Source organism: Protomyctophum bolini, assembly GCF_963924005.1.
Source record: "Protomyctophum bolini genome assembly, chromosome: 8".
Lineage (NCBI taxonomy): Eukaryota > Metazoa > Chordata > Actinopteri > Myctophiformes > Myctophidae > Protomyctophum > Protomyctophum bolini.
Window position 1 is genome coordinate 14,965,675 of NC_137869.1, and position 24,729 is coordinate 14,990,403.

The 24,729-nt window shown below is 43.4% G+C and overlaps 2 protein-coding genes across 14 annotated transcripts in view; one reads left to right on the forward strand and one right to left on the reverse strand.

Moving 5' to 3' along the window:
* palld (palladin, cytoskeletal associated protein) overlaps positions 1–13,698 on the forward strand; it is a 105,135-nt gene extending 91,437 nt beyond the window's left edge. For all 9 annotated transcript variants that reach the window (XM_080771191.1, XM_080771193.1, XM_080771194.1 and 6 more), the window contains 8 exons: positions 1,231–1,452; positions 2,615–2,764; positions 4,415–4,503; positions 7,006–7,138; positions 9,421–9,628; positions 9,963–10,128; positions 10,616–10,749; positions 11,215–13,698. In XM_080771191.1, the coding sequence (XP_080627317.1) occupies positions 1,231–1,452; positions 2,615–2,764; positions 4,415–4,503; positions 7,006–7,138; positions 9,421–9,628; positions 9,963–10,128; positions 10,616–10,749; positions 11,215–11,375 (1,263 nt within the window). In that variant the 3' untranslated portion in view covers positions 11,376–13,698. The remainder of the gene's footprint in view (positions 1–1,230; positions 1,453–2,614; positions 2,765–4,414; positions 4,504–7,005; positions 7,139–9,420; positions 9,629–9,962; positions 10,129–10,615; positions 10,750–11,214) is intronic.
* cbr4 (carbonyl reductase 4) lies at positions 12,337–23,175 on the reverse strand. Of its 5 annotated transcripts, XM_080771201.1 has the most exons (10): positions 23,085–23,175; positions 21,963–22,134; positions 21,349–21,737; positions 20,884–21,055; positions 19,830–20,189; positions 18,448–18,597; positions 17,601–17,721; positions 16,574–16,713; positions 15,912–16,046; positions 12,337–15,387 (listed from the first exon to the last, which is right to left on the reverse strand). In XM_080771201.1, the coding sequence occupies exons 1-10, from the start codon at positions 23,160–23,162 to the stop codon at positions 15,209–15,211; spliced, it is 1,896 nt and encodes a 631-aa protein (XP_080627327.1). In that variant the 5' UTR covers positions 23,163–23,175; the 3' UTR covers positions 12,337–15,208. The 5 variants fall into 5 exon arrangements, with proteins under 5 accessions (XP_080627327.1, XP_080627328.1, XP_080627329.1 ...); XM_080771202.1 differs by lacking the exon at positions 21,963–22,134 and having other exon boundaries at positions 23,085–23,147; XM_080771203.1 differs by lacking the exons at positions 21,349–21,737; positions 21,963–22,134 and having other exon boundaries at positions 23,085–23,116.
* Positions 23,176–24,729: the final 1,554 nt, after the last annotated feature.

Genomic DNA, 24,729 nt, shown 5'->3' on the forward strand with positions numbered 1-24,729 from the left:
AGGGAGCTAGTGGCAAACGGAACGATAAGGAACTCAATCCAAGGATTAAATGTGGATTAAGTCTTGGTTGGGTATATTTGCCATGCATGATCTGTGCATGCGACATAATAATGGTCATCGGTTGCTGCACTAAAAAGTGGTGATGTTGGTTGGATGGATGGAAGCCATGGCATGCCGACTGTTTTAATGTCACCGTTTCAGTTTGCTCACGTAGACTAAACACAATCTCCACTTGTCACTGCCTGCAACTTTGCATGCTGCACACTGTTGATGTTCAGAAAACTGGGATGAATTCAGGGCTTTTCAGTCATCAGAAGGTGCAAGAAAGCGATACTGAAAACAGACGATCAACAAGCTCAGCATGCCGCGCTGTGAGCTTGTGGATCGGCTACTTTCGGTGCGTGACACCGGTGCGCAACCAAGTATAAACACCCTTGAGACACAAGTAGTGCATTCCTGTATGCACACTGTTGTAAGTCCACTTTTCACCATTTGAAAAGAAATTGCCTGAAGTTAGATAGACCTTTAAGTTACAGATCCAGAGTAAGAAAACGTACTGTAAGATATAGCAGATACAGGAATAATTTCACAGAAAGCAGAAACAGTTGGGCTGAGATAGCAACTTTAGCAAGGCTAGATCAGAAGTTGGGGGGACTTCCACCCTTGCATGGCGAGGAGCTCAACTCGCACAGCTGCGTCCACGGCCTGTCATTATACACGGCATGTGTCATCAGACCGCAAGGCCCCGCCAGATGTTCCTTCTGCCTCAGCGCAACGCCACCGATGAGAGATTGATGGAGGGAGAGAAAGAGGGCCGAGGAGGGAACGGGGAGAAAGTTGTGCGTGTGTGTTTGTACTTTTATTACTATACTTGTGAGGGCCAAAAGTACCAAAAAGTAGTCGAATTTGAGAAAAAGACGATGTCACACAATGCGGTCCTAAAATGTTGATGTCCCCACAAGTATAGAAATATAAACCTATGTGTGTATCATCAGGAACAGGGGCTGTACTGGGCTCATCGTGGAGTCACCAGCAGCACTGAGTCAGTAGAAGTCATTAAAGTCACCACACGCCTTGGAATGTGCCTGCCTTGTCTCCACGTTCTTTTCAAATTAACGTGTTGGTCTTTTTGGTCATCCGCATTACTGTCGGCGAAGAGCCATAGTTAACACTGTTTTCTCTGTCTGTCTCCTTGTCCATCTGTCTGTCTGTCTATCCCTCCCTCCCTAGGAGTACAAGGTGTCTAGTTTCGAGCAGCGTCTAATCAGCGAGATAGAGTTCCGTCTGGAGCGCTCCCCGGTGGAGGAGTCTGACGATGACGTGCAGCACGACGAGGACTCCCCCAGCCAAGGGGTGGCGCCCTCCTTCGACCAGAAGCTCAAACACTACAAGGTGTTCGAGGGCATGCCGGTCACCTTCTCCTGCAAGGTCCACGGGGAGCCCAAAGCAAAGGTACTGTACAGTATACAGCACAGCACTGATGCCATGACTCCACCAGGCCATGGATCGCTATCCTAACTAGGTCACGCAGACCTTTATTGGAATACTCGATTGAATTGATTATGAAAAATGAATCGAAGATTGAAAATGTAATAAAAATAATCGATTGATAAGATTCCTAGTTTAGGCATTATTATTATTATAGGTGAAAAGTATAAAAAATAGAATTTGTGGCGAAAATAGCTGATCTACAAGCCGACATGTGATGCCGTTGTGTGTTGCGATAAGGGCTGCGGACCCCCAATTCCCTGAGCTGTGCACCCCCTCCCCCCGGCCTTCAGGGGCTAACAGTACTGTAATATTTACAGTAATTTACAGTGTAAATGACAGGGTGATGACAGAGCAGAGAAAAAGGAGTGCAGATAGTGCAGAAGAGCAGCAACATGAGGAGAGCAAATCACAATGATTTTAAATTGGCATTCCGACCGAGGAGGGGATCTCATATATTTTTGATTTATGTTGGGAAAACATAAAGTGATGGAACACGCTGATTTTGGCATCAAAGATCAAAGCCTCGTAACTCATGACTTGCCTTCAACTTTATTAGGATCTCTTTTTTTTAGCCAATGGCTACTCTTCTGAGAGTTACTGAATTGAAACATAACAATAAAAATATAAATAAAAAACCAACCAATATAACATTGAAGTCCTTGTATAACCAAGAGTGATACAAGGACTAGAGGGTGTGCACATGCATAAAGTGAGAGGCAAATCGAGTGTCAAAGTGAGTTTAACGTAATTTATTGCAGTCAGATAGGACTTTTCTGTTTGGATGTCAAGGACAGAAAGTAGTTTTTTTACCACTCAGTATGCGTTCCCGCAAAACTTCCGGGTATTACGATGATGTCACACACTATTGTGCCTTGTCTGACGTCTATCTCCCTCTTCACGCAAGTGTACTGGTTTAAAGAATGACGTCTATCTCCCTCTTTACGCAGGTGTACTGGTTTAAAGACTGACGTCTATCTCTCTCTTTACGCAGGTGTACTGGTTTAAAGACTGACGTCTATCTCCCTCTTTACGCAGGTGTACTGGTTTAAAGACTGACGTCTATCTCCCTCTTTACGCAGGTGTACTGGTTTAAAGACTGACGTCTATCTCCCTCTTTACGCAGGTGTACTGGTTTAAAGACGGCAAGCAGATCTCTAAGAGGAGTGAACACTACAGGATCAGCCGCGACGCCGACGGGACCTGCTCTCTGCACACGGCTGCAGCCTCGCTGGACGACGACGGGAACTACACAATCATGGCTGGAAACCCAACGGTTAGCCAGTTGTTGTTTGTTTTGTTTTAGTTGTGTCTTTAAATTGGATAGCACAGTTGAGATGAGAAACATCTTGCCGCAAAGGTCGTCAGGCTCAGGATGAATCGTACCCGCGACTCGCTGTCAGGCATTACAGCCTATACACGTGGTATGCGCCCGCAATAAGTAGGCCAATTGGCCATTTTTTTTTTGTTTTTAACTTTTTTCTAAAGTCAAAATATAAATATAAATTATGAATTAAAAAATAATAATAACGCACATTGGTGCACAATATTCAGATCTGGGGCCCAAATGTGCCTTTACAGGTCTGTAACTGAGAATGTACAAATGTAACCAAATGGACCCGTAACATTTGGTTCCATTTGTACACTCTGATCAGTTACATTAACACTGTGGCCACAATCTACAATGTAAAATCCTCAGAGACAGAAATGTCGATCAAATCCTGGGGTCCATGGCCTAAATTAGGGTTCTTTGAAATTAAAACGGATGAAAAATCACTGGGTTAAGCCTAATTTTATACTTGCACTGTTGCACAGTTGCATAGTGAAAATTTCTACAAACACATCGCTTTGCATTCTGCACACGCAGTAGGCTATAGTTTCACCACGAAACACACACCCACGTGCACATGTTGCAAACACATTACAGACATAAATGTAGACACACTTACAGAACCTACTGTAGTGCTTTGGCTGCCTGTCAGTGCTCATTAGAGGAGCATATAATAGGTGTTAGAACAACAGTTTGTGCCCAAGAGAGGAAGCCGGCGTCACATGAGACAGGAAATCACTCAAAGACGTCACACGAGAGTTAGTCTGCTGGCTTTCCAACAGCCTCTCCAACTCTAACACCTACTCTACTCGGTATATGCATCCCTGTCGAGTGTAGAGTGTCCATCTCACTTTGTCTCTCTCTTTGTTTCTCAGTTCATGCTAGGGACTGACCAAGATATGGCTACTATGCAGGCATATCTTGGGTCACTCATTTGTGTTTGTTTTTCTTCAGAATTCTTGACCACAAATGTTAAAGTAATTTAGATAGCATGTTATTTAAGACAGATGCTAGGTTTCAATGTACAGATTATTTTAATAGCATGTCGTCTGTCGGGTGGAAACCTCATATACTTTTGTGTGACGTGATCAACAAAAAGTTGAATTATGGAGATAAGAGGTGTACATATTAATCCCATAGTTAGGATTCTTAAATTACTCGAAACATCACACAAAAATATACATCAAAAATCCATTATTGTCTAAACAAATCAATTCTACAGAAACAAAATCAGTACAAAATATGTATTATGCAAAAACTATAATCAAAGTCACCAGACTGATCATTAATTCAGCAACTTACTTTAGATGCACGCACACCGAGCAAAGACTGCATTCTGAGGTTACAAACAAAAACTGCACTGAAAGTGCTCTGCTGTACTGGGCAGCAGGTGAAACTAGTGATGTCAATTGGCACTGATTAGGTGGCCTGTACCATTTAGAAAGGGGAGAAGATAGGCTAGGTTGCACTGACCTGGGCCGTACCATTAGTGAAAGGGGAAACAGTAAGGCCTTTTGAACACTTATTGTACGTTGCTCAAGAGCGCGCTGCCAAATGGTTAAATTGTACTTCTGTCTCTTTGTGTCTCTCTTCCAGGGCAGGGTTAGCTGTACAGGAAGGATGATGGTTCAGGCAGTGAACCAGCGAGGAAGGAGCCAGCGTTCCACGCCTGGTCACATCCGCAGGTAAGACCACCTGACTGACCCACTTGGCTGGCTGCTTGGATGAATGACCCACTGACTGACTAATAACCAATGCTTCTCCGAGTGGGGTCTGCGGTCCCCCAGGGGTCCTTGAGCAGGGTCCACGGGGATCCCCAGCTAAATGTGTGTTGTTTTTTTTGTAAATAACGCCCTGCTTGATCATACTACACTAACTACAGTGTCACACAAAAGGATCAAAAGTAGCAGACCTATGAGTATTGCTATTTCTGAATTTGAATCCTGAAAAGTAACAGTTTTGGTCATATGAGGTTTCCACCCGACAAAGACATAATCTAGTATAAAAATCTGTCTAACAACTTTAACCCTTGTTCATACTTAAAAAATAGCTGAACAATCTATTATGGGTGTTCCTGGCAGTCCCTGGCACACGTTATCAGAAGGGGTTCCGCAGCCAAATAGGCCTACATATGAATTTGGAGGTTCTTGACATGAACCACTGAATTAACCTACAGGCAGGCTGGCTGGCTGGCTTACTGGGCTGACTAATGTCCTCATTGGCTGACTGGATGGAGAGAGGGCCAACAACCTTGCTTGTTGTTTTTACTCTCAACCTTCAGACACATGCTTTCCCTGTGGCTATTCACAACCTCTGCACCTCCGGACAAGCTCGCACTCGCACACCAATTGACAAACCTGCTGTTATTTGTATTGAAATGCGAAACTCGACAGGAGTCAGGCCTTTTGAAAAGTCTGCTAAGGTGCGGACAGGCTGTTGATAGATAACCACTTGGAGCGCCATGTTTTTTCTGAGAGCCGAATCCCACTAGTGTTGTGTTGTTGAAGTGTTAGTTTCGGGGGTTGAACAGTGCAGAGGGGGGCCACCTGTTTGCACTCTCTTGTGTGTTTTTTTAATAATTGGTCTGATGAGTTCCTGTCAATCCTGTGTGTACCTCAGGGTACATTGAATTGGCCGGGGGATATACCTCTGCTTTTGACTTTCCTTTCAGGCAATGTAGATGTGTCGGATATGTTTGATATTACAAATTAACAATGAAATTGTAAATGTATGTTAACATGTTAGCCTCGGAAACCCAGACATTTTTATTTCCAGGAAGAAAAAACAACAACATCCTCATTGTCAATTTTCGCAAACCCTGGATGCATAAGTTGAAGTTCAGGGGTTGAAAAAAAGCAGCCTTAAGTTGCCATGCAGTGACAGGGAGATACTTGTTTGTGCTTTCTCTCGTGTTTTTTTAAATTGGTCTAATGAGTTCCCGTGTAAAGCACCTCTTGTACCCACACACGTACAGTCGTAGACGCGCGTGCACACACACACACACACACACACACACACACACACACACACACACAGAACGTTCTGTAATTGGATCCGAAGACGTCCACTCCCACATCAGATAAGACTCCTATTCAGTCTGAGTGAGAGACAGAGAGGAGGCTTTCAAGATATCAATCAGCGCCTCTTTGTTTTCTCTCCTCTCTCTCCCTCTTTCTCTCCCTCTCATGTTTTGTTTCTAAACACTTGTCTCCTTCCTTGGCTCCTCTCCTCGTGTATTTATGCTCAGTCAACCGAACGACAGGCAGATTCGATGATGTCATTTTATTTGTGATAGACCAGAGTGATGGGAGCGCCTAGGGTCATGGACTGTTCTGGAAGAAGTACTCCCATTTTTATGTTTTACTTAAATACTAGGTACACGTAAAAGTGCTGTATTCACAATTTTACTCATAAAGTAGTACTAAGGGCTAACTTGTAACTAAAGTTTTCAAATAATTACAGTGGAGTAAAAAGTACATTTGCCTCTGACATGCAGTGGAGTAGAATTGTAGTAGTAGTAGTATTGTAGTATTGAAAAACTGTACAATCAAGTAGATTTAACGTCCCTGAAAATTGTACTTAAGTACAGTACTTGTACTTATTGTACTTACCCGGTATTTTCTCCAGCACGGGCGGTGATGTAATTTGTTTTTGTGATGAAACAGAATGAAGGGAGCGCCTAGGGTGTAGGGTCATGGTGGACCTGCAGACAGAAAGATAGGAAATGAACGTACGAAAAGGTGACGAAAAATGTCCCTGAACGAATGGTGTTCATTGAATGTTATGGAGATGGGAGTTTTTGAAGGCCCCCCCTGAGAAAGCAAGTGATGACATCCATTAAATGAACATCTGTCAGTGTGACATTTTAACCTTCTGCAACACCATGAAGTTCTTTTAATCTCATTCAAGACAGAATATTACTCATTTTAAACTAAATAAGCATGCTAAAATATGTATCTGAAAACATACGTTAGAAATAAGCCATATTGTAGCAGTCTTGTGTTGTAGCATGAGTCTTGTCCATTTCCTGAAAAGTAACAGTTTTTGGACATACAGTACACGTTTTCCACTCGACAGCGACGAGTGTAAAAGGTATGTGCGAGCTCACAAGTAACAACTCTGCCCCGACCTGAAACATTCAACCGTTGTTAAACTAGGCCCATATCTTCGTCTGTTTCGGTTTCCAGACCCAGGTCCAGATCCAGAGACAGCGGGGATGAAAACGAGAACATCCAAGAACGTCACTTCAGGCCACACTTCCTGCAGGCGCCTGGCGACCTCATCGTTCAGGAGGGCCGCCTGTGTCGGATGGACTGCAAGGTATGTGCACGCATATCGTTGTATGTGCACGCATATCGTTGTATGTGCACGCATATCGTTGTATGTGCACGCATATCGTTGCTGACGGGCAGAAACCTAATATATCCAGATTTTAACTTTTTGTGTTTTTTCGTAAATTAACGAAGGCCCTACTTGATCATTCAAAAAGTAACAAAAGTAGATCTGCAAGCTCGAAACATAGATTAGCTGTTTTGTTTATATATTTTTTGAATAGGGCTTAATTGCCTTGAGGGAATTTCATGACATTTGGAAGAAACATCCACTTGGCCTTGAGGATGAACTGATTAGAAGTATGGTAATCAAAGGTCAAAGTCACTGTGGCCTCACAAAACATGTTCATTACGTTCTTCATTCATTAAGCTTTACAGTAACTGGCTGGTGGATACAGCTGCAATGTGGTATTTCTGGTTTGCAAAAAAATTAAAATGTACAAAGATGAACATCTTTCCAAACTTTGCCCAAAACAGGGATGCCACGATTAATGACAGACTCGTTAGTCATGTTAGCGCCACAGGAACCCTTTCTACTGTACTAGACTGGGAGGGAAAGTCAACATTTCGAAGCTTACATAATTTATATATGTTCAAATCTCAGCCCAGAAAGTGGCAGAAAGTAATAAAAGCGAGAGATGAGGGTTCTGAAATAATTGCAACATTGCCTGGAAAGGAAAAGTGCTTTCGCCAAAAAAGAATATGTTAATCATAGTAATAGAACCAGAGCCATTTCAGCGCCACCCTTTAATTGTGTTTGTGTGTGTTGCTGCTCTGTCAGGGAGTGTCTGTGTGTATCGGCACTGCCAAAGCAATGCAGCCCTTCCCAGGCGTTCCAGTTTCTTTAGAAAAATCCAAACAAGCAAGGACTTTGTGTTTCACGGTGTGTTTGCATTGTGAAAGGCTCTGAGCAGACCGGGTCGACACCATGGTGTCAATTTTCGGGGATTAAGAGGGATCCCGCTTTATGCAATTATCCTCCCTCCCCTCCCTCCTCTGTTGTCTCTCTTCACACTGACTGCCTCTTTCTCTCCCGTCTGAAAAACTGCAGCAGATCGGTCGTAAAAAATAAATAAAAAACAGGGGGAATTCTTCCAGTATTAAAATCCCCATATATCTTTTTTTTTGTTTTTACACTCAGAAATAAATAGGAACAGACATGGAATGCTTAATGTCAATATATTTACTATTTATAGATGACATTTATCTCCGAATCGGTTCATCGTGGCTTAAAAAAAACTCAAGACAAAAAACTTTCCATGCCAAAAATGTCTCTGCAGAGTGCAGACAGGAAGTGGACGGACGGGGGCCACCCTCCACCGCCGGGGCTTATATCATTACACGGAATTCAGAGTAAAATGTTTCATCGATGTGGACCGGCTCATTGCCACATAATGGCCAGTAGCATGTGCCTATGGACCGGCTCATTGCCACATAATGGCCAGTAGCATGTGCCTATGGACCGGCTCATTGCCACATAATGGCCAGTAGCATGTGCCTATGGACCAGCTCATTGCCACATAATGGCCAGTAGCATGTGCCTATGGACCGGCTCATTGCCACATAATGGCCAGTAGCATGTGCCTATGGACCGGCTCATTGCCACATAATGGCCAGTAGCATGTGCCTATGGACCAGCTCATTGCCACATAATGGCCAGTAGCATGTGCCTATGGACCGGCTCATTGCCACATAATGGCCAGTAGCATGTGCCTATGGACCGGCTCATTGCCACATAATAATGGGCAGCGTCCTGCAGGCTCCCAGGTGGACAGGTGTAGGGTTTCTGTGGCATGCTGCTGGTCTTGAAAACACAGGCCTCTTTTTTTGCAGGGGGACAGACTGTTCCCATGAGAAAACACCCAGGCCACTCATTAAAACTACTTACTGTAAGCACTATGTCGTTGCTGTCGGACAGAAACTTCCTATCTCCACTTTGTGTTTATTTTATTTTTTGTTAAATAGTGCCCTACTTGATCAATCGTACTATATCATACTTCAGGGTCACACAAAAGCATAAAAAGTAGAAGATCTACAAGCTTGAAACGTAAATGACTATTAAATAATACGTTTTGACAATATGACATGCCCAAAACCAAAATAGGGACGGGCATGTTCAAAGTGCTTTACTGTTTTCAGCCTGCCAACAAACACACACACAGAACAAACACGCTCCTAGGAGTTTCCATAATTAAATAAAAGTGCCAACTCAGTGCCATCATCATTAGCGTGAACAACCAGTTCACACAGGCTGTGTGTTTTCACCTGCAGGTGAGCGGCTTGCCCACGCCCGACCTCATCTGGCAGCTCAATGGACAGACCATCCGCCCGGACTCCTCCCACAAGATGCTGGTGCGGGAAAACGGCGTCCACTCGCTGGTCATCGAGCCCGTGTCCAACCGCGACGCCGGCATCTACACCTGCATCGCCAGCAACCGAGCCGGACAGAACTCATTCAACCTGGAGCTCATTGTTGCAGGTAAACATGGAACCGTCAGTTAATACAGTATAGAAAGATCAAAACATGTCAAGTACCTGCCCAACACCGGAGTAGTCTGGGGTTCGATTCCACCGTGATGCATCCCGTTTGGATCGCCCGTGTTCGGGGGAAGGAAGCTGGCCAGGGAGGGCTTTATCAATGCACATACTGCTGGGGGAGGAGTAGGACAGAGGTGCTATGTCTTCCCGGTAAAGGCTCCTCACTGGCAGGTGAGCCAGTAGGGTGCAACAGCACTGACAAGCAGAGGGAGTAATTACAGACAGGCTTAATGAACGCACCGAGTGACTCTATATCTCCCCCTCTCTCCCGGCAGCTAAAGAGATGCACAAGGCTCCTGCGTTCATCGAGAAGCTGCAGAACACAGGCGTGGCCGAGGGCTATCCCGTTCGCATGGAGTGCCGTGTGACTGGCGTTCCATATCCACAGATCTTCTGGAAGAGGGAGAATGAGTCCTTCACCCACAACACAGACAGGATCAGGTAAAAAGCTGCTTCCTATCACTTCTACAGTGCAGAACTGCTTCTCAAAGTGGGTGGGGGGTCCAGATGGTCTCAAGCTTAATTATTGTTATAGGGACCTTTAATAATGAGGATTTTACAGTGTAGATTGTGGTCCCAGCGATTAAAAAAGTAGATCAATTGGGTGACCTGTGGCCTAATGTATATCACTGTGGGTCCTTGAAATGTAAAAGTATGACCCCAGTAGCTTATTATTATTTTCTTTGTGTGTGTGTGTGTGTGTGTGTGTGTGTGTGTGTGTGTGTGTGTGTGTAACCTTTTTGTATATATTCTGATAGTAATCAATGCTATATATTTTTCTTCAATAAGAAGATCACTTAACAACCTCCGTTTGTCACGGTGTAACAAATGAGACCACACCACATAAACAGAAACATGAAAGCTGAGAACGTTTTATAGCTCAGAGCGTTACTGTGTCCCTAAATATTCATTGATGTCGTTTTCCCAGCATGCACCAGGACAACTGCGGCTACTTGTGCATGATCATCCAGCCGGCCATGAAGGAGGACGCAGGCTGGTACACGGTTTCAGCCAAGAACGACGCCGGCATCGTCTCCAGTACCGCACGCCTCGACGTCCACAGTACGTTAACACCTCTTATCTCCATATTTTAACTTCAAAAGTAACAGATCCGCAAGCTCAAAATGTGGTGCGAAGCGACACGTTTTGAGCTTGTCGATCTCCTACTTTTGCCGTTTTTGAATTTAAATCCTGAAAAGTAATCATGCCGGGAATGAGGTTTTCACCCGGCAGACGTTATGCTTAACTTATACTTATCATAATAAGCCGTTGTCATGTGACAAAAATAGCCAAGCTCGTAGCACATCGCAATGTGAGCTTGTAGATGGGCTATTCTCTGCTCTGTGACACCAGCGTCTACCAGCGACAAATCTGTCTTCACACCATGCTATTTTACAGAAAATTACCATTTCAACAGCAATTACGGACGTCATGATTTTGTCAGAAAGGATATCTGCCGTCTCTCTGAATGAACTTGTCTTTATATAGTATTCTTAATTCATTCCTGTCTGCTGTTTACATCTACAGCCCAATGGCAACAGCCCAACCTCCCCAAACCCAAGAAAGTGCGTCCCTCGGCCAGCCGCTACGCCGCACTGACGGAGCGAGGCCTGGATGTGAAGGCGGCCTTCTTCCCTGATGCCAGCCCCCTGCAGCCCGGAGGCCTGGTGGAGAGCGACGACCTGTAGAAAACTAACCCCCCCCACATCCGACCTTCCTTCAGCATCACTGGCCACCTGCCCAATGCCCTCGCCCCCTGAAACCCCCCCAGGGAATGAAACTTTATGGGGGGCACGACCCCCTCCGCCTGAGGGGCTCTACAACAGATACTACACTACGGGGGCGGGGGCAGAGGGAGCCAGTTGAGGGGAGGTCTCCGTTTTGTACAGTCACACACACACATCCCATAATATTACAGAATCATTTAACCCGGATCGCCAAGCTTCACCTTTCAACTGGATGGGAAGGTCACTGAAGTGCTTTGCTGTCCCACGACACAAAAAAGACTTGATTCATAGATGTGCGCTCAAACGTTGTTCATAAACTGCATGGTGGGTCCCCTGGCTTTTCCTGAGGGGGGCCGTCCGTCAAAGTGCCTGACATCTCGGTATGTCCGTAAAAAGGTGGAAATGAGAAGGTCTGAACTAATTATGCATGTTAAAAGTGGTGCCATTCGCAGTACATTGACTATAATACTCAAGTTTTAGCAATACTTACTGCAGTTAAAAAGAGCAGGGGTGTGGAGAATAGGGCTGAAAATGAAAAGGACATGGAGCAATGTATAATTTTGTCCTGTGACAAAGGGTGACGAAGGGGAACTTCCACAACACAAAGTGCTTCTATTATACTGGCTTCAACGGTGTGTTCTGTCCGGGGCTTGAGACCTTAATTTATGCTTCATCACTCAACGTCAATATCAAGTTCAAAATGAGTTATGCTCAGTCGTACGATGAAGCATACGTTCGTTCTTCATAGATGGCCTTATAGCCAATGTGTGTAGTAGCAGTACAACGGTGTCACATAGCTACACCATGGCATCTGTGTCGTCTGGTTAGAAATATGCACGGTAACCACAGATATTGCACAAGGCCGGGCCTTAAGTAGGTTTTTTTTTTTTCGTCTTTTTTGTTTTGTTCAATTTGTGACAGAGTTAGAGTTTGGTGGGCAAAAATGAACGTTGAAAGATGAAAGCAGACGGTAGAGACGTCAAATTGTTGTGTGTACAGAAGGTTTGGGAAAAAAAGGTAGAGGAAGGACTCTGCTTAATTTTTGGCCGAAAATAGCTAGTCTGTGAGCTTGTGGATCGGCCGTTTTCAGAACACGTCACCAGCAGCCGCAGGCAACTATACGTTTAAATGAGTCTTAAAGTTGCAATCCGTAAAACTTTCCTGTCCTACCAGAAGTTTCTACTGCCAATACTGATAGCTGTTTGGGCAGAGGATATACAGTATTTGGTTTTGAGCTTCATACCACTTGTCAGTGTCAACCTGTTCTAAACCTGGGATCTAAATGTCCCAATAGAGCAGCAAGACCACCAAATATAACCACCACAGTTGTGTTGGGTACGTAATCGTATATTGTATTAACATGCTTTAACCGTACATATTGGTCAAAATAACAAAGAAATAAGCTATGGATTGCAGCTTTAACCGTTTGTTGATCAGAGGAGCTTTTTTGAAGGGATTCCAAACATAGTTAAAGTTTGGTGACATTGTTGGTGAAGTTGAGGTGATGACGTTGAAAGGTTTTGGTAAAAAGGTTTATTTTGAGCAGTGTAAATTAAAATGATGTCACTCAAGCGAGTCGTGTTAATCGCTTCTGTGCAGTGGTCCCACCACCAGGAACATGCCGCAATTGCCGCATATTAGCCATTTTATTTTTGTATTAAAGAAAATCTGAAAAAAATAAGAAAAAAAGTTTAGAATGTATTGACTTACCCAGCAAACTTGACGTAACTTATATCTGCAGTCTTTCCTCAAATGTTCAACGATACAACATAATCCTTCCTGTATAATGAAATGTTTAAGATATATTTATACATATACTGCCTTAAATCACCTTTTAGGCAAAAAAAAGAAAGAAATGCAAACAATTTCTGTGCATGTTAATCTTTTGGGCACGTGTACGGATGCCAAATGAATCTATACAAAAGGAATATACTTTTGTAGTCATATGGGCTAGAAACACCCCGACATGGTTAGAAGTACAAAATAAATACTTCTGTACTGCTATACTATCTGTGTCACCACTATTCCTCCTCCACTGTCAAACCCTGAGTGTTGATGTAACTCTTGAGTTACTAGTACTAGTACTGAGGATATGTAACCAAATGGACATCATCTATCATCCATGTCTGAAGAGCATGCGACAATGAGACAACTGTTGGTCACGTCAACATAACACCACATGTGACAATGTATTGATTTCTATGCCGATCTGTGCCTGTATATGGATTGTTCTCCTGATGCTATTTTAGTTTATGAAAGACAATAAAACAAAAATCGAACTTTCTGGAGACGAGATTTTTTGTTGTTGCAACGTGTCATCACACAGCAGAGAGAACATTGATCGTTCTTTATTGGGAACATCAGATTAAAATGACAGAACTAATGTGAAATAATAATTGTAAAGATTACACAGGATTTCCTGAAGGACATTTGACTCTTTCAGTCCCCCAACCCTGATTTCTCTGGTTGGTTTGTGAATTTTAACTGAGGGATATTCAGAACGCCTTTTACAATGTTTAACATGTTAGTATAGGCAAATGTAACATTTTTGCCCCCATAAATGACATGCCCACAATAAGGACGGCAGGGTGAAAGTGATTAAATCTTAATCACTTTTGCTGCATTTTGCGGATCCGAAAGTAGTAGGCTATCACTAGCTGTCAGCGTGTCACCAACACCCGACTAGACCGCTGTTGAAAACAGATTAAATCGACCCCGGTCCGAAAAAACGTTATACGGCAAAGGTTTTGGCAGTAGTGTGCAAATGTGATTGACATAAAGTGAGGTTGATTTTATTCCTGCCCTCCGAAACACCTTTATATGACGGTCGCCTCCAACCCACCACGGGACCGAAAGCAGACACTCCTAACATTCTCAGAGCTAAATATACCCCCCCTCCACCCACCTTTAATTCCCTCCAGCTGCAGTCTAAAGTCTCCCTCTCTCCGGGCCCCTCCAGAGGTGGGCTCAGAGGGGCCTGGCGCAGAGAGGTGGCTTGGGCCATACTGTGCTGGGGTCTCTCTGGTGTTAGGTTGGAAGGATGTCTACAAGATCAAAACGTGTTGCTTTGCGCCATGTTTCGGGCTTGTACATCTGCCACCTTTGATGTTTTTGTGTGATGCTGTAGTATGATCAAGTAGGGTGTTAATTTATGAAACAACGCAAAGATATTTGTCATTTCCTTTGTTCCTTGTTGGAAAACAATCTCTCTTTCCATTTCCACGCCATGTTGTCATGCAGTGTGGTTTGGCCACAGTGACTCGGCAGCACTCTGGGAAAACGTGGGAGCCTCGCTCAACGCCGAGGCTCATTTAAAAAAAGAAAAATCTGGCTGAACCGGGAAAACAAATCTACCAAATGTGATATATTTCCGCCAGCGCTGATCACGTTGGAAGTCGCGACGTGAGAGAATTTGAAGTAGGCAGCAGACAGTCGTGTGCTCGGAACACAAATACATACAGTGTGGTACAGGTACCACTTAGTTGTGAGAGACTAGAGCTTATTTACAGGAAGGAACAGGAAGAAATAAATCACTTGAACTGTACTTGAATCTACTCGTGTCCCAGAGGCCAAACACATTCAGACGCCTCCTCGCGCCTCAGCAGCGCCACAATGATCCACGAGCAACTGGGAGGACCCAACGTCGATCGGGAAACTCGCTGTGTCATTGTCTTCCGGCCTTGAGCGACTGTCTTCCACTGACGACACACACACACACACACACACAGAACCACAACAACCTTCTGGTTCCGTAATGGAGGAAGCATTCAGCTGGCCGGCAGGGCCCTGGACGTCTACATGGCCAGATGCAGACCTCCATCCACCACCAACACCTGTCCTGTGATGTAGGGAGACTCCAGGAGGAAGACGGCGGCCTGGGCCACCTCCTCCGGCTCGCCGAACCTCCCCAGGGGGATCGCACGCGCCTTCTGCTCCTCGTCTACATCCGCTGTCATGTCTGTGTGGATGAACCCTGCAGTTTGGAGACAGTGGACAATCATTTACCATATTTACTTGCACGCACAAACGCACGCACGCACGCGCAATGTAACTCATTTTTCTCATTTTCGAGGGGGTCCTTGTTGCTGACTGTTGCTTTGTTGCAATTTGTGCAAAAACATTTAAATAAATACAAATAACTGTACAGTCAAGACTGCAGAAAATGTGATAGAGCTGCAAATATTGTAAAATTGACACTAAATATTCAGATTGTGTAGGCTACTACGACAAACGAGAACACACTACACAGCTTCTTTTTTATCTCCTGGGCTCAAATGAACAAATAGTGATGGTTAGAATTTTCTTTTTATTTGTTTAAATAAAATGAAAGATTTCGCCCCGACGGGGCTGAGATTCTGCCCGGCACCACAATGATACATTTGGGGGCAGCCATAGCTGACTGGGTTAGAAGGGACATAGCAAATAAAACTTAAAAAGCAAAGAAGATGTGTGTGAAATGGAGAGAAAAGGAGATTCCAGGAAGGTAGGAAGTCCTACCTGGCGCCAGCAGGTTGACCCGGATGTTGCGTGAGGCCACCTCTTTAGCCAGGGAGCGACTGAAGCCCTCCAGACCTGCTTTACTGGCACTGTACACACATTGGCCTGCACTGCCCTTCAGCCCCACCACTGAACCTGCAGCACACACACCATGACACCATTTAACTACATTAGTTTGTTGATTACTTTTGATGCAGTAATTTTTGTAAACCTGACTAATGAAATCTCATGAAATGTAGACGACAAGATCGCCACCTAGTCATACTGACAGCCTAGGCTGATTGGCTGCCAGCCTGCCACACACGCTGCCAAAAGCCAATGGGAGTGTAAAACAAAGACAAAAAGGGGGACAATGAAACAGTGCCTGTTTCCCCTGTTTCATTATTACTACATAATCATTCCTTAGTTATTAAAAAGGTCTTAAAAGTTCTTAAATTGTCACTTCACTGTCTCAAGATGAATGAATCCAACATTAGATCCATTGGAAAACAGGTTATTTAAATTGTCCTTAAAAGTAACAGTTTTGGACAAACACGGTTTCTTCCAACAGTGACAAGTCATTAATAGAGACAGAAACGTTGACACACACTGCCCTCTAGTGACTGTATTTGGGAACTTGCTGTTTCTACTGCAGTACATTGTGATGAGGACGGTGTTGTCACCTATATTGACGATGGCAGCTGGGTGCTGGCTGTGCAGCATGCCACGCAGAGCTGCCTTGCACGTCAACATGGTCCCCAGCAGGTTGGTGTGAAGCACAGACACCATGTCCTCTGGTGAGGTCCTCAGTAGAAGACCATCTCTGAACACACACATACACACACACGTCACAACCAAGATTCACTGATATTCCTGTGCAACGAGCATCACCTCACACCTAATCAAAACATAAAAAACAGCTGTGCAACTGTGCAGTCCCCGCAGACAGTAGCTACTAGCTAAGTTATGTGTTTACACTGGCAGGGGTGGACTGGCCACAGGACGTACCGGGCATATTGCCAGTGGGCCACGACCGTAGTTATGATATGATTTCATTTATTTTTTGACAGGCAAGCAGGCCAATAAGCGTCAGGCCACCGGGAAAGGTCCAGGTGGTCCCGCGGACCAGTTCGGGCTTGCTGCCATTCTGCCAGTGCCATCATGATAATGTCACTGTACCTGTATCAGTGAGTGACAAATAAACCCTCTTCTATCTTGAATCCTTTTGCCAGCCTCATTCTTGTGAGAGCAACAAAGTGACGGGTTGTGTAGTTGTCTGTTGGTTTGTATCATTTATGTTGTTCTTTAAAAGTGGTGGTATTAGGGCTTGTTTGTTTGTGTGTGCCTCGACGGAGCGGGCGCCGGTCGCTAGAGTTTCTGCTACTGTATCTGCATGCTGGTTGTGGTGGGCCGGTCTGGACCAAATTTGCGCGAAAATGACCAGGCCGAATCTTTGCCTATGGAATTCGCCTATCGTTCCTGCAGCAACGCAGGCGTGCCATTAATGGTGGTAACGCACACCCTCTTTAATATTGCTTAATTATTCGTCATTCGTTTGTTGCTAGGGTTCATGCCATTTACTCTGATCTTGCACTCAGTAAGTCGCTCTAGATGAGAATTTAATAAATGTAATTGATTTTCCCCCTCTGTAGTCTTTCCACGTCACATCAGCACACATCTACACCCAGTGCATCTGTCGCCAACACACACCTGTTGATGCCAGCTGCGTTGACGAGGTACGTGATGTTCCCACAGGTCTTGTTTATGGACTCAAACGTCTTCTGCACCTCCTGCTCCTTGGAGACATCGCAGGTGAACGACATATGGTTGGCTACGGAGTAGAGCAGTCCATTAGTACAGTGGTTCTGTTCTCAAATTAAACTAAAATATATGTATAATCAAGATAATAATATTGAAGGTCGTAAATCTGACTTCATTTTTTTTAAACTGAAATTCAATTGAAATATCTTCGCTCAGTTGAGACAGCCCTTGTTTTGATTGACTTTAACACGATTGTTAACACTACAGGCAGTATCAAAGGTCATGCTAAAAGGTTAACAGAAAAAAGGGGGGGCTTGTTCCCATTGTAGTCGATTCATCAGTAATACATAAGTAAATACATTACAAAACATATTGGAATAAAGCTCAGTAGAATCATAAGGCATATTTACAGGGGAAAGTAGGGGTGTGTGGGGGGGCAGAGGATTCTACTATCAAGGTGTTCAATGCCACAGCATGGAGTTGTACTGTAACTGTACCTCCATGTAGAGACGCTACAGCATGTTGTACTGTAACTGTAAATGGTGCATTTATATAGCACCTTTATCCAAGGCCCTTTACAGATTGTGCATTACATTCACCCATTCACACGCACATTCATACACCGATGGTGGCATAAACCATGCAAGGCACCAACCAGCACATCAGGAGCAATTAGGGATTCAGAGTCTTGCTCAAGGACACTTCGACACTAACTCTGGGGGAGCCTGGGTTTGAACTGGCAACCTTGCGGTTACCATCCAGCCACTCTACCCGAGTCACCACCGCCCAACTGTACCTCCACGCAGAGACGCTACAGTGTCCAGGGCAGTGTCCTGGTTCCTGGACACCACAGCCACCCGACAGCCCTTCTGTGCCAGTAAGACTGAGATGGCTTTACCAATGCCCCTGGAACCTCCACACACCACCGCCAATCTGGACATGTCCGCTGCAACACACACACACACACACACACACACACACACACACACACACACACACACAATACTGGACCTGCATGTGTCATAAGATACTAAGATTTAAGACCTATAGAGCCAGATTCTACAAAATGCCTTCTAAATCAGTAGTTCTCACACTTTCAAAAGAAAAAACAAACAAATAAACAAAAGTGAATAAATAGCACATGTACAAGCTCGCGTCACGGCACAAAGTGGCACGCTGTGAGCTTGTAAATCTGCTATGTCCGAATAGCCAATGCAAAAAGTTCAAAACCTAATGACACGCATGCTTTCCCGGTTTTAATGGGTGAAAATGCAGGTGCATATCCTACTGTATTGTACCAGATTGACCAGATTTTCATGTCAACTTTAAACTGTAATCTGTAACTTTTAAATCCTAGTACCCAGGATTTTAATGATAGGCCTACCGCTCATTCCTCAACCAGTATTTCTGCAGTGAAAATAGAGTGAACTGCATTGAGCATCTAGATTCAAGTTTATATTATATTATATATATTAAATTATAAAGGGAGACTGATTGAAAACCACAAAAGTAGCTTGTGCCACAGTGATAGGAATACGAGCACATTCAATGCCAAGGGTCAAATTTATTCATTCATAGCTCGTCGTTCGACAGTGTCGCAACTCGCATGCCTAAATTACCCGATCTACTAGCTCACAGCGCGTCGTATCCTATATACTCTAAGGTCGTATCTCAACGCCTTCTGAGCTTGTAGATCGTGTATTTTTCGCCAAGCAACAGCTAGCCACCATGATACCAAGCCAGAGCATGCATAAATAAAGTATGCACTTACTGTAATCAATGGAAATAGTGAGGTTTGGATGTTGTGTTCTCTTGCGTTCTGTTTGTTACATGTAATCTTTGGTCAAGTACAAACTCCAAACACAGACTTGTTTATTATGCCGTAGAGGAGGCTGCACTTTCAGGACGAGGACGGACGGCAGCCAGGACCACATTTCGTTTCTGGCGTCAGCGCCACCTACCGAAGTGGATGACTGCAAACGTACAACCAAGGGAGTACTATAACTATACTATATAGTTGAAGGTTTATTGCACCCATAATACTACTTTCTGTCTAAGTACTTGGACATCACAGTACTTATTTATTTATTTATTGTAATTTGGTAATTCTTATGTTTAATGTAATGTAAACCATTTTCAATTCCCTTGTTGAAATGTGATACAATTGCCTTGCCTTACTTATAGTTTCACTCTGCAGGCTGGAACTTGCGGTTATCTCCCTCTGTTTGCCCGTGTGTTTCCTGTTGAAGTGCCTTTTAAAGGTTTTCTTGTTTGTGGGTCCATGGCATAAGGGACATTTCTTATGTAGTGCCGGCTTCACACAGAGTCTCTGCATGTGTCCACCAGTGAGGCTTGTTGGATGTGCAGTAATGGGAGATGCTGGAGCTGGGATGGTGGGGATAATGGCAGGATGCTTCTTCTTGCACAAAGACAGGTGCTTCACAAAGTCCAGTCTACGTGACAGTGTTGACAAGCAGTAGACGCAGTGGTGATGCCACTGTGCTCGGCAACCTAAACCACATCTGTGAATGGTGTAACCTAGAACACAAGAACATAAGACATATTTAATATTATATAATTCTATCATATCGTATTATTTGAAAGTGTAAACTATGAACAACCTAAATCTGTATCAAGTCAGAAAAAACTATGCACCAAAAAACCTCATGTGCAATAAGAAGGGTAAAGGAAAAGAATAAGAAAGGTGTACAATCCTATATTGTTCTATAGAACAAACATGATGCAGGACAGTGGAACAGTGCTATCTGATATGGATTATGGATGATATCTTTATTGATCACTGAGGGCTAAATGCGTTCTTCGCATTGACTGAATATGAATTATGTAAGTACAGTGACCACAGGTGGAGCTGTGTCTGTGGTCTGCTGCTGTACTTGTAAAAACACTGACTGAAACGGCAAACACGCTGTCATGATTATGTTTAGCTTTGAATACTTCAACTTAAAAATGGCTGGAACAACAGATCAACAGATTGTTGAATATGCTTATTTTTTTTCCTTTGTAAATTATTTAGCATAAAGAATTATGCATTTTGAGTGACGTTATGCTGGTTTCCAGAGACGCATAGGCTCATGTCTCAGTGCAGACATGAGTTTTGTGTGTACCAACAAGCAAATTCAGCTAAGAATGATGAATCAGAATATGTTAGTAATCATGTTTTGTCATTGTAACCCAATTTGCACTTCCAAAGTGCAATGTTTGCTAAATGCACCTTCGTGGAAAACGGCACGGTTGAAATGGGTGTGTAAATGGATTCTGACTCTGGCCAACTTTGTTGGGTGGAACAGTGTTGTGCTACAGAATGGGCAGTGGTAGTCCTTGCAGCATGTCGTGCATCTCTTCAATTCAGGTAACGAACTCCCTTTTTGGATTGTTATATGCATCTGGAACAAGAGAGAGGCTAATTGGTCAAATGATCATAATATTATCAAAGACGGCACCAAAATAAATCCTGTCCTAGTTCGAGATCCATCTGTGTCCATAACATTTCTTCATATAGACTATACAGTACATGATAGAATGGCCATACAATAATCCAAATGTATGGGTACATACAATAGTTTGGGTGGATTCTTTGTGAAGAAAACTGCTCTGCAGAGCAAACTGTCTTTTATATTCATCAATAAAATATTGTTTAAAAAAGATCAAACATTTCAAACAACAACTTCACACAGACCCATTGCATATGTCCAGTTGAGGTGGTTGGCTTAGTGAGAGTTGTTGGAGATGGGATGGTCGAAGTGGTTGGTCCTGGAGTCGGTGGAGTTGGTGGAGCTGGAATATTCAGAGATTCTGGAGCTGTAATGGTGGTGGTGGTCGTTGAAGTTGGGATGGTAGGAGTTGGTGCTGAGATGGTGGATGTTGGTTCTGGGATAGTAGTGGGAGTTAGGAGGGTGGGTGTTGTTGCTGCCAGGGTGGTTATGGCAGGAATCTTGTTCTTCTTTTTCTTGCACACAGACAGGTGTTTAATGAAGTCCAGTCTACGTAACACCATTGACTGGCAGTGGACGCAGTGGTGATGCCATTGTAGTCGGCACCCTAAACCACATCTGTGCATGGTATAACCTAAAACATAAGGACATACAATTGTATTACTAATTTATGATCATATTACAATTTTAAAGTGTAAATTATGAATACCCTAAATCTGAATGAAGTACCTGGACACCTCAAACAAGTGGGTAGGCCTCTCTACCCACTAAGCTAAGGGTGCTTAAATTGAATTGATCATACTACAGGCTGCTTTGAATGCACATACATGACCATTTGCATTGTTTTTGCAAAGTTTACCTTCATCGACAACTGCACGGTTGAAATGGGTCTCTAAATGCCTTCTGACCTTGCCCAACTTTGTTGGGTGGAACAGTACAGAGCTACAGAATGGGCAGTGATAGTCCTTGCAGCATGTGGTGCATCTCTTCAATTCAGGCAACGATCCCCCTTTTTGGATTGTTATATGCATCTGGAACAAGAGAGAGGCTAATTGGTCAAACTGATTGATTGATTGATTGATTGATTTAATACTTTATTACTTAACAGTTAGCAAGGACATTCAGGTACAGACTAGTACAGTACAGTACAATAGCCTACTACAAGGTCTTCTAAAAGCATCAAACCAGAAAGGTTTTTCGGCTTGTTTCCATTGGTGTCCTCACTACTCAATTAATCAAAAACTGAACATTTTAAGATCATATCACACACAGAGACAGTCACTCACAGAGACATAAAATAGGCCTAGGGCTAGGCAATATATCAATGTTTAATTATATCAATGAGACTTATTTTCTGGGACTTTTTATATCATAATAGCCTACATTGATATGGCATACATATTTTGCAAGCCTTCTTTTACAGCCTACTTAAAAATAAAAACATTTCAAAAAACTATATTTTGTAAAACATAAATGAAAAATATATATAATCACAATCCATATAATATTGTATTGTGAGGATAAATATATTAGGCTATATTCTTTTGTTACAGTAACAATATTTATCGAGGCATCTTTTGGTAAAAGACATGGTGATATTGGACTTTTGCCCAGCCCTAGTCTAGTAGCCTACTGCACGAAATGACATGTTGAATTCTTTGACTGCGCTTATCTGTGTGTCTGTCCATCTACGGTCTATGGTGTCCAATCCAATTGTCCATGTCTTGTCATGAAACCACTTCATACGTGCACATACTGTCTAATGCGCGATTGCGCGTGCATGAACGTCTAGCGGCCCAGCCAGAAACTGTACTGTCCGTTTGAGGCTCAAAGTGCAGTTCTCTCTGCAGTACTGGCCCTGGGTCCCGGTTTGGGGGTTTGAAAATAACGGCAAGTCGGCAACCACAACAATAGTAGTTAACTTATAGCTACCTGAAATTAAAACAAATCAAATTTCATTCATATTCAGTGGGCTACTCACAGTCACAACATTACGTTTGTGTTCTATTTCTTCTTCTTCTTGTTCTTCTTTTACGGAGATACTCTCGTTGTCGTCCATCTTGTGTCCTAGAAATGCGGTCCTTGTTCATCCTCAAACTCGGCAGGTGGCGCTGTCGCTGTAAAACTAGGGTCCTGTCCTGAAACTGCTACGGAAGCAAAACTCTCCTCTAGCGGCCTAACCTCGCCTCACCAGGCTTCTAGCCTAGATTACTCTGGTGTTGTTGTACTACTCCATGTTGACCACAAGGTGGTGGTACATGCACACAGCACAAGAAGATAATACTCAACTCAACTGATTCTTAACCTTTTTCCTATGCCCAGCTTTGAGTGTTTGTGTAAACACTAAACACATAACACAAACATTGAAGACAAAAGTGTGTAAACGCAAACATTGAAGACAAAAGTGAGGATGCAAATTGTGATTGGCCAGAATGAGATGATGTATGAATCGATGATAAGAGCGTCCGTCACTTCTCCCAGTTTGATATGCACTTGGCCATGGACCCCCATTTGATCCTTTACCTCAACTACTGTAAAACTTTGAGTTACAGACCTGTTCTGCGGTGACAGTGCGGACCAGATCAGACAATAAGGGTCTATTTTGATTACAAACTATCAATTATTTAGCCCCTTTTGGAACCTCGGAACCTCCTGGGGGGTGGGGGCCCCTTAGAACCGTACATTGAGAACCAGTAAACTGCAGTGGACAAATGTCCAGAGATTGATTGATTGCAATTTGCAGCACACACATTTCCAATTCATCAGAACATTTAAAGATGTACAAATAGGTCTATATACTTGTAGGCCTATATGAAAAAAAAAGAAAATCATCATAAAAATAAAGTAAAAAAGTTGAAAAAAATGTAGGCCTAGGCTACGCTACAGTATGGGGGAAAAGGGGTGTGGGAATCAGACTTTATTTACGGGGCCAGTTTCAAATTGCATTCAAAGTTTAGTGTTGCACCGAAATTGGTCACTTGTCGAATTACTGTATGCATGTGTCCGGCTGGCTGCAGCCACTGCACAAGTGAATATAGGCAGTTTAATTTGAAAGGATGTTTGGTCTCCACTCTCGAGTGTTGCCAGTTTATGCTAGAATTATTCATAAACACATGCATATAGGATTATAAAAGCCATCTCTTATAGTTTCCCTGTTTAAAGCAGCATTATTGAACATACCGGTATGAATACAATTTTAACCAACCTGTCTAGAGTAGGCAGCCTATGTTATAGGCCAATATCTAGCACATCAGTATGGTAGAGTATATTATTCTACAATATACTGTAACTAGCACATCTGTATAATTACAGCATGGTCAAGGTTAAGCAGCTATAATGCATGTGTCTTGTTATCAGGCGTGAGTATTTTGGCTATGGCCGTGACTATGGCCTCTGCATATAGCAGTCGCTGAGAATGGAACACATTTTCATAGTCTGTCATCAGAGGAGTCCATCCAATCTCAGTTGCTGAGAGTGGAGCAGCACAATTCATTATAAGGCAGAAGGGACCTTCCATTCTCAAGTGCCGAGGCCGAGGCATCTTTTTGGCCAGACAGACATAAATATCATGACAATGTGTATGCATCCTTGTACCCTTGTTAAGAGACCAAGCAGTCCTGAAGGGA

Coding starts and splice junctions, on each gene's coding strand:
- cbr4 (XM_080771201.1), bottom strand. CDS start 23,162: ATGGACGACAACGAGAGTATCTCCGTAAAAGAAGAACAAGAAGAAGAA. Junction 21,056..21,348: donor CAACTGGACATATGCAATGG/GTCTGTGTGAAG, acceptor CTCTTGTTCCAG/ATGCATATAACAATCCAAAA. Junction 16,047..16,573: donor AGCTGCCATCGTCAATATAG/GTGACAACACCG, acceptor TGTGTGCTGCAG/GTTCAGTGGTGGGGCTGAAG.